We start from the raw sequence: 11,121 nt of genomic DNA, 5'->3' as shown, positions 1-11,121 counted from the left end.
TTCTACGATGGCCCATTTATCCATTATCTTTTGTTTTTTGCTCATCGGATTTGAGAGCCTTCATGGAAGCACGGTAAGCTTCTACAATTCACTAGAGAGTTCTTGCTTTCAACTTGCTTTCCTGCGCATTTCCAAGAACTAAACCATGAGATTTGTTGCTAATTTTTTATTCAGATGATTAAACTGTTAGTTGGAAAACATTCAACACCTATATTAAAATGGACTGAATTCTCAACTGCATGTTTTGTTTTCTAAAAATAATATAATTCAACTTGGTGAATTAGAAGTTTTTAGAAATGTTTTCATAGATTCACACCAAGTACAGATATGTAAATTGTGATGTTTTAAAGTAGACATGAAGTTTATTATTACCGGTCAAGACTGTTCAAAGGAAGTTTGACCTTGAGATAAAAATAAAATAAAAAATAGGAAATTAGAATTAGCATTAGAATTAGCTTATATGTATTGAAAAAACTCTCTGTTTGTATAACGCTATTCTTTGATGTGTATTGGCAAGGTGTTGATGTAATAGGTGTAGTGATTTATGAAGGCTGTAGGAATGTATTGGATGGTCAGATAGATTGACGATGCGATTTTAGACAGCGGTTTTAGACAGCAAATATCTAATAGCACAGCTCATCAGCATTAAGGGCATTTAGACACTGGTCGTGACTGATCATATCAGGCAGCATAACCTTAAAACACAAACAGCATTAAGGGCATTTAGACACTGGTCGTGACTGATCATATCAGGTAGCATAACCTTAAAACACAACAGCATTAAGGGCATTTAGACACTGGTCGTGACTGATCATATCAGGTAGCATAACCTTAAAACACAACAGCATTAAGGGCATTTAGACACTGGTCGTGACTGATCATATCAGGTAGCATAACCTTAAAACACAACAGCATTAAGGGCATTTAGACACTGGTCATGACTGATCATATCAGGTAGCATATCCTTAAAACACAACAGCATTAAGGGCATTTAGACACTGGTCGTGACTGATCATATCAGGTAGCATAACCTTAAAACACAACAGCGTTAAGGGCATTTAGATACTGGTCATGACTGATCATATCAGGTAGCATAACCTTAAAACACAACAGCGTTAAGGGCATTTAGATACTGGTCATGACTGATCATATCAGGTAGCATAACCTTAAAACACAACAGCATTAAGGGCATTTAGACACTGGTCATGACTGATCATATCAGGTAGCATAACCTTAAAACAACAGCATTAAGGGCATTTAGACACTGGTCGTGACTGATCATATCAGGTAGCATAACCTTAAAACACTAACATCATTAAGGGCATTTAGACACTGGTCGTGACTGATCATATCAGGTAGCATAACCTTAAAACACAAACAGCATTAAGGGCATTTAGACACTGGTCATGACTGATCATATCAGGTAGCATAACCTTAAAACACATCAGCATTAAGGGCATTTAGACACTGGTCGTGACTGATCATATCAGGTAGCATAACCTTAAAACACAAACAGCATTAAGGGCATTTAGACACTGGTCATGACTGATCATATCAGGTAGCATAACCTTAAAACACATCAGCATTAAGGGCATTTAGACACTGGTCGTGACTGATCATATCAGGTAGCATAACCTTAAAACACATCAGCATTAAGGGCATTTAGACACTGGTCGTGACTGATCATATCAGGTAGCATAACCTTAAAACACATCAGCATTAAGGGCATTTAGACACTGGTCATGACTGATCATATCAGGTAGCATAACCTTAAAACACATCAGCATTAAGGGCATTTAGACACTGGTCGTGACTGATCATATCAGATAGCATAACCTTAAAACACTAACATCATTAAGGGCATTTAGACACTGGTCGTGACTGATCATATCAGGTAGCATAACCTTAAAACACTAACATCATTAAGGGCATTTAGACACTGGTCATGACTGATCATATCAGGTAGCGTAACCTTAAAACACAACAGCATTAAGGGCATTTAGACACTGGTCGTGACTGATCATATCAGGTAGCATAACCTTAAAACACTAACATCATTAAGGGCATTTAGACACTGGTCGTGACTGATCATATCAGGTAGCATAACCTTGAAACACAACAGCATTAAGGGCATTTAGACACTGGTCGTGACTGATCATATCAGGTAGCATAACCTTAAAACACAAACAGCATTAAGGGCATTTAGACACTGGTCATGACTGATCATATCAGGTAGCATAACCTTAAAACACATCAGCATTAAGGGCATTTAGACACTGGTCGTGACTGATCATATCAGGTAGCATAACCTTAAAACACATCAGCATTAAGGGCATTTAGACACTGGTCGTGACTGATCATATCAGGTAGCATAACCTTAAAACACATCAGCATTAAGGGCATTTAGACACTGGTCATGACTGATCATATCAGGTAGCATAACCTTGAAACACAACAGCATTAAGGGCATTTAGACACTGGTCGTGACTGATCATATCAGGTAGCATAACCTTAAAACACTAACATCATTAAGGGCATTTAGACACTGGTCGTGACTGATCATATCAGGTAGCATAACCTTGAAACACAACAGCATTAAGGGCATTTAGACACTGGTCGTGACTGATCATATCAGGTAGCATAACCTTAAAACACTAACATCATTAAGGGCATTTAGACACTGGTCGTGACTGATCATATCAGGTAGCATAACCTTAAAACACTAACATCATTAAGGGCATTTAGACACTGGTCGTGACTGATCATATCAGGTAGCATAACCTTGAAACACAACAGCATTAAGGGCATTTAGACACTGGTCGTGACTGATCATATCAGGTAGCATAACCTTAAAACACTAACATCATTAAGGGCATTTAGACACTGGTCGTGACTGATCATATCAGGTAGCATAACCTTAAAACACTAACATCATTAAGGGCATTTAGACACTGGTCATGACTGATCATATCAGGTAGCATAACCTTGAAACACAACAGCATTAAGGGCATTTAGACACTGGTCGTGACTGATCATATCAGGTAGCATAACCTTGAAACACAACAGCATTAAGGGCATTTAGACACTGGTCGTGACTGATCATATCAGGTAGCATAACCTTAAAACACTAACATCATTAAGGGCATTTAGACACTGGTCGTGACTGATCATATCAGGTAGCATAACCTTGAAACACAACAGCATTAAGGGCATTTAGACACTGGTCGTGACTGATCATATCAGGTAGCATAACCTTAAAACACTAACATCATTAAGGGCATTTAGACCTGGTCGTGACTGATCATATCAGGTAGCATAACCTTGAAACACAACAGCATTAAGGGCATTTAGACACTGGTCGTGACTGATCATATCAGGTAGCATAACCTTAAAACACTAACATCATTAAGGGCATTTAGACACTGGTCGTGACTGATCATATCAGGTAGCATAACCTTAAAACACTAACATCATTAAGGGCATTTAGACACTGGTCGTGACTGATCATATCAGGTAGCATAACCTTGAAACACAACAGCATTAAGGGCATTTAGACACTGGTCGTGACTGATCATATCAGGTAGCATAACCTTAAAACACTAACATCATTAAGGGCATTTAGACACTGGTCGTGACTGATCATATCAGGTAGCATAACCTTAAAACACTAACATCATTAAGGGCATTTAGACACTGGTCATGACTGATCATATCAGGTAGCATAACCTTGAAACACAACAGCATTAAGGGCATTTAGACACTGGTCGTGACTGATCATATCAGGTAGCATAACCTTGAAAACACAACAGCATTAAGGGCATTTAGACACTGGTCGTGACTGATCATATCAGGTAGCATAACCTTAAAACACTAACATCATTAAGGGCATTTAGACACTGGTCGTGACTGATCATATCAGGTAGCATAACCTTGAAACACAACAGCATTAAGGGCATTTAGACACTGGTCGTGACTGATCATATCAGGTAGCATAACCTTAAAACACTAACATCATTAAGGGCATTTAGACACTGGTCGTGACTGATCATATCAGGTAGCATAACCTTAAAACACATCAGCATTAAGGGCATTTAGACACTGGTCGTGACTGATCATATCAGATAGCATAACCTTAAAACACATCAGCATTAAGGGCATTTAGACACTGGTCATGACTGATCATATCAGGTAGCATAACCTTAAAACACATCAGCATTAAGGGCATTTAGACACTGGTCGTGACTGATCATATCAGGTAGCATAACCTTAAAACACATCAGCATTAAGGGCATTTAGACACTGGTCGTGACTGATCATATCAGGTAGCATAACCTTAAAACACATCAGCATTAAGGGCATTTAGACACTGGTCGTGACTGATCATATCAGGTAGCATAACCTTAAAACACATCAGCATTAAGGGCATTTAGACACTGGTCGTGACTGATCATATCAGGTAGCATAACCTTGAAACACATCAGCATTAAGGGCATTTAGACACTGGTCGTGACTGATCATATCAGGTAGCATAACCTTAAAACACATCAGCATTAAGGGCATTTAGACACTGGTCGTGACTGATCATATCAGATAGCATAACCTTAAAACACATCAGCATTAAGGGCATTTAGACACTGGTCGTGACTGATCATATCAGGTAGCATAACCTTAAAACACATCAGCATTAAGGGCATTTAGACACTGGTCGTGACTGATCATATCAGGTAGCATAACCTTAAAACACATCAGCATTAAGGGCATTTAGACACTGGTCGCGACTGATCATATCAGGTAGCATAACCTTAAAACACATCAGCATTAAGGGCATTTAGACACTGGTCGTGACTGATCATATCAGGTAGCATAACCTTAAAACACATCAGCATTAAGGGCATTTAGACACTGGTCGTGACTGATCATATCAGGTAGCATAACCTTAAAACACATCAGCATTAAGGGCATTTAGACACTGGTCGTGACTGATCATATCAGGTAGCATAACCTTAAAACACATCAGCATTAAGGGCATTTAGACACTGGTCGTGACTGATCATATCAGGTAGCATAACCTTAAAACACATCAGCATTAAGGGCATTTAGACACTGGTCATGACGGATCATATCAGGTAGCATAACCTTAAAACACATCAGCATTAAGGGCATTTAGACACTGGTCATGACGGATCATATCAGGTAGCATAACCTTACAACCAGGCTTGGGGCCACTAGTGAGTATTGAGCGCACTGCACTATTTGCTGGCTAGACGACAGTATGGTGCACTAGGCACTGCACTAGCACTAGTGCATGGCATAGTAATAATATAAAATGCACTAGGCACTGCACTAGCAGAAATTCTTGTGCACTAGGCACTGCACTAGCACTAGTGCATGGCATAGTAATAATATAAAATGCACTAGGCACTGCACTAGCAGAAATTCTTGTGCACTAGGCACTGCACTAGCACTAGTGCATCGAAAAGTGAAGTCAAAAATGCACTAGGCACTGCAATAGCAAAAATTCTTGTGCACTAGACATTGCACTAGCACTAGTGCAGTGTAAAATCATAAATGCACTAGGCACTTCACTATTAAACTTCACTAGGCACTAGACCAATGAGCTTTTTTGCTATAGCAGCTGCAAGAATTGCTTGCTAATCAACAGATATCTACTGCTATCCACCGCAATAGTACAATTATAATAGCCGTGCAAAGGATGTCAGCCATGTATTTGTCAAATAAACTAGCCTCACCTAAAATTTCAAACAAACCATAGACCTACAATAATGCTCAATATTAAATAGTGCAGATGACAACAGATATCAAATAGTGCAATGTATTACAATTACAATAAGCAATTGTAATTACAATTACAAATATACTAAGCAAGCATGGAATGGAAGAATTCACTTCTTATTACATAAATGTACTATGTACAACAAGAAAATCTACCCTTGAATAAACCAGTATCATGTAAACAGTAAGTCATATTGATGGCAAAATTGATAAGCAATATTGTTCAGAGAAGATGTTTATTAGACCGAAGGAACATTAGCCTTTCAAAGTTGGCGTCAGTCATTTTAGATCTAGTTTAGACTAGTGCATACTATGTCGCACTAGGCACTGCACTTGCACTAGTGCATTTATGAAAAAGTTTCCAATCCGCACTAGGCATTGCACTAGAGCATTTTATGTTGCGCTGTGCACTGCACTTGCACTAGTGCATTTATGGGAATTTTCTAATCCGCACTAGGCACTGCACTAGTACATACCATGTCACACTAAGCACTGCACTTGCACTAGTGCACCCAGGGACTCATGTCAAATTTGCACTAGCATTGCACTAGACATTTCTATTTTTAAATTGCACTGCACTATGCTCTGCACTAGTGCAGTGCACTAGTGCAGTGCGCACTGCACTGCTAGTGGCCCCAAGCCTGCTTACAACACAACAGCATTAAGGGCATTTAGACACTGGTCATGACTGATCATATCAGGTAGCATAACCTTAAAACACAAACAGCATTAAGGGCATTTAGACACTGGTCATGACTGATCATATCAGGTAGCATAACCTTAAAACACTAACATCATTAAGGGCATTTAGACACTGGTCGTGACTGATCATATCTGGTAGCATAACCTTACGACACAACAGCATTAAGGGCATTTAGACACTGGTCATGACTGATCATATCAGGTAGCATAACCTTAAAACACAAACAGCATTAAGGGCATTTAGACACTGGTCATGACTGATCATATCAGGTAGCATAACCTTAAAACACATCAGCATTAAGGGCATTTAGACACTGGTCGTGACTGATCATATCAGGTAGCATAACCTTAAAACACATCAGCATTAAGGGCATTTAGACACTGGTCGTGACTGATCATATCAGGTAGCATAACCTTAAAACACATCAGCATTAAGGGCATTTAGACACTGGTCATGACTGATCATATCAGGTAGCATAACCTTGAAACACAACAGCATTAAGGGCATTTAGACACTGGTCGTGACTGATCATATCAGGTAGCATAACCTTAAAACACTAACATCATTAAGGGCATTTAGACACTGGTCGTGACTGATCATATCAGGTAGCATAACCTTGAAACACAACAGCATTAAGGGCATTTAGACACTGGTCGTGACTGATCATATCAGGTAGCATAACCTTAAAACACTAACATCATTAAGGGCATTTAGACACTGGTCGTGACTGATCATATCAGGTAGCATAACCTTAAAACACTAACATCATTAAGGGCATTTAGACACTGGTCGTGACTGATCATATCAGGTAGCATAACCTTGAAACACAACAGCATTAAGGGCATTTAGACACTGGTCGTGACTGATCATATCAGGTAGCATAACCTTAAAACACTAACATCATTAAGGGCATTTAGACACTGGTCGTGACTGATCATATCAGGTAGCATAACCTTAAAACACTAACATCATTAAGGGCATTTAGACACTGGTCATGACTGATCATATCAGGTAGCATAACCTTGAAACACAACAGCATTAAGGGCATTTAGACACTGGTCGTGACTGATCATATCAGGTAGCATAACCTTGAAACACAACAGCATTAAGGGCATTTAGACACTGGTCGTGACTGATCATATCAGGTAGCATAACCTTAAAACACTAACATCATTAAGGGCATTTAGACACTGGTCGTGACTGATCATATCAGGTAGCATAACCTTGAAACACAACAGCATTAAGGGCATTTAGACACTGGTCGTGACTGATCATATCAGGTAGCATAACCTTAAAACACTAACATCATTAAGGGCATTTAGACACTGGTCGTGACTGATCATATCAGGTAGCATAACCTTGAAACACAACAGCATTAAGGGCATTTAGACACTGGTCGTGACTGATCATATCAGGTAGCATAACCTTAAAACACTAACATCATTAAGGGCATTTAGACACTGGTCGTGACTGATCATATCAGGTAGCATAACCTTAAAACACTAACATCATTAAGGGCATTTAGACACTGGTCGTGACTGATCATATCAGGTAGCATAACCTTGAAACACAACAGCATTAAGGGCATTTAGACACTGGTCGTGACTGATCATATCAGGTAGCATAACCTTAAAACACTAACATCATTAAGGGCATTTAGACACTGGTCGTGACTGATCATATCAGGTAGCATAACCTTAAAACACTAACATCATTAAGGGCATTTAGACACTGGTCATGACTGATCATATCAGGTAGCATAACCTTGAAACACAACAGCATTAAGGGCATTTAGACACTGGTCGTGACTGATCATATCAGGTAGCATAACCTTGAAACACAACAGCATTAAGGGCATTTAGACACTGGTCGTGACTGATCATATCAGGTAGCATAACCTTAAAACACTAACATCATTAAGGGCATTTAGACACTGGTCGTGACTGATCATATCAGGTAGCATAACCTTGAAACACAACAGCATTAAGGGCATTTAGACACTGGTCGTGACTGATCATATCAGGTAGCATAACCTTAAAACACTAACATCATTAAGGGCATTTAGACACTGGTCGTGACTGATCATATCAGGTAGCATAACCTTAAAACACATCAGCATTAAGGGCATTTAGACACTGGTCGTGACTGATCATATCAGATAGCATAACCTTAAAACACATCAGCATTAAGGGCATTTAGACACTGGTCATGACTGATCATATCAGGTAGCATAACCTTAAAACACATCAGCATTAAGGGCATTTAGACACTGGTCGTGACTGATCATATCAGGTAGCATAACCTTAAAACACATCAGCATTAAGGGCATTTAGACACTGGTCGTGACTGATCATATCAGGTAGCATAACCTTAAAACACATCAGCATTAAGGGCATTTAGACACTGGTCGTGACTGATCATATCAGGTAGCATAACCTTAAAACACATCAGCATTAAGGGCATTTAGACACTGGTCGTGACTGATCATATCAGGTAGCATAACCTTGAAACACATCAGCATTAAGGGCATTTAGACACTGGTCGTGACTGATCATATCAGGTAGCATAACCTTAAAACACATCAGCATTAAGGGCATTTAGACACTGGTCGTGACTGATCATATCAGATAGCATAACCTTAAAACACATCAGCATTAAGGGCATTTAGACACTGGTCGTGACTGATCATATCAGGTAGCATAACCTTAAAACACATCAGCATTAAGGGCATTTAGACACTGGTCGTGACTGATCATATCAGGTAGCATAACCTTAAAACACATCAGCATTAAGGGCATTTAGACACTGGTCGCGACTGATCATATCAGGTAGCATAACCTTAAAACACATCAGCATTAAGGGCATTTAGACACTGGTCGTGACTGATCATATCAGGTAGCATAACCTTAAAACACATCAGCATTAAGGGCATTTAGACACTGGTCGTGACTGATCATATCAGGTAGCATAACCTTAAAACACATCAGCATTAAGGGCATTTAGACACTGGTCGTGACTGATCATATCAGGTAGCATAACCTTAAAACACATCAGCATTAAGGGCATTTAGACACTGGTCGTGACTGATCATATCAGGTAGCATAACCTTAAAACACATCAGCATTAAGGGCATTTAGACACTGGTCATGACGGATCATATCAGGTAGCATAACCTTAAAACACATCAGCATTAAGGGCATTTAGACACTGGTCATGACGGATCATATCAGGTAGCATAACCTTACAACCAGGCTTGGGGCCACTAGTGAGTATTGAGCGCACTGCACTATTTGCTGGCTAGACGACAGTATGGTGCACTAGGCACTGCACTAGCACTAGTGCATGGCATAGTAATAATATAAAATGCACTAGGCACTGCACTAGCAGAAATTCTTGTGCACTAGGCACTGCACTAGCACTAGTGCATGGCATAGTAATAATATAAAATGCACTAGGCACTGCACTAGCAGAAATTCTTGTGCACTAGGCACTGCACTAGCACTAGTGCATCGAAAAGTGAAGTCAAAAATGCACTAGGCACTGCAATAGCAAAAATTCTTGTGCACTAGACATTGCACTAGCACTAGTGCAGTGTAAAATCATAAATGCACTAGGCACTTCACTATTAAACTTCACTAGGCACTAGACCAATGAGCTTTTTTGCTATAGCAGCTGCAAGAATTGCTTGCTAATCAACAGATATCTACTGCTATCCACCGCAATAGTACAATTATAATAGCCGTGCAAAGGATGTCAGCCATGTATTTGTCAAATAAACTAGCCTCACCTAAAATTTCAAACAAACCATAGACCTACAATAATGCTCAATATTAAATAGTGCAGATGACAACAGATATCAAATAGTGCAATGTATTACAATTACAATAAGCAATTGTAATTACAATTACAAATATACTAAGCAAGCATGGAATGGAAGAATTCACTTCTTATTACATAAATGTACTATGTACAACAAGAAAATCTACCCTTGAATAAACCAGTATCATGTAAACAGTAAGTCATATTGATGGCAAAATTGATAAGCAATATTGTTCAGAGAAGATGTTTATTAGACCGAAGGAACATTAGCCTTTCAAAGTTGGCGTCAGTCATTTTAGATCTAGTTTAGACTAGTGCATACTATGTCGCACTAGGCACTGCACTTGCACTAGTGCATTTATGAAAAAGTTTCCAATCCGCACTAGGCATTGCACTAGAGCATTTTATGTTGCGCTGTGCACTGCACTTGCACTAGTGCATTTATGGGAATTTTCTAATCCGCACTAGGCACTGCACTAGTACATACCATGTCACACTAAGCACTGCACTTGCACTAGTGCACCCAGGGACTCATGTCAAATTTGCACTAGCATTGCACTAGACATTTCTATTTTTAAATTGCACTGCACTATGCTCTGCACTAGTGCAGTGCACTAGTGCAGTGCGCACTGCACTGCTAGTGGCCCCAAGCCTGCTTACAACACAACAGCATTAAGGGCATTTAGACACTGGTCATGACTGATCATATCAGGTAGCATAACCTTAAAACACAAACAGCATTAAGGGCATTTAGACACTGGTCATGACTGATCATATCAGGTAGCATAACCTTAAAACACTAACAT

The 11,121-nt window shown here is 39.4% G+C and overlaps 1 protein-coding gene across 2 annotated transcripts in view; it reads left to right on the top strand.

Annotated features, from left to right (window-relative positions):
- LOC137399782 (uncharacterized) overlaps window positions 1-11,121 on the top strand; it is a 67,627-nt gene continuing 56,506 nt past the window's right edge. For both annotated transcript variants that reach the window (XM_068086008.1, XM_068086007.1), the window contains exon 1: window positions 1-73. In XM_068086008.1, coding sequence (XP_067942109.1) covers window positions 8-73 — 66 coding nt within the window. In that variant the 5' untranslated portion in view covers window positions 1-7. The remainder of the gene's footprint in view (window positions 74-11,121) is intronic.

This window comes from Watersipora subatra, chromosome 7 (assembly GCF_963576615.1).
Source record: "Watersipora subatra chromosome 7, tzWatSuba1.1, whole genome shotgun sequence".
Lineage (NCBI taxonomy): Eukaryota > Metazoa > Bryozoa > Gymnolaemata > Cheilostomatida > Watersiporidae > Watersipora > Watersipora subatra.
This window is presented reverse-complemented; position numbering and strand designations above follow the sequence as displayed.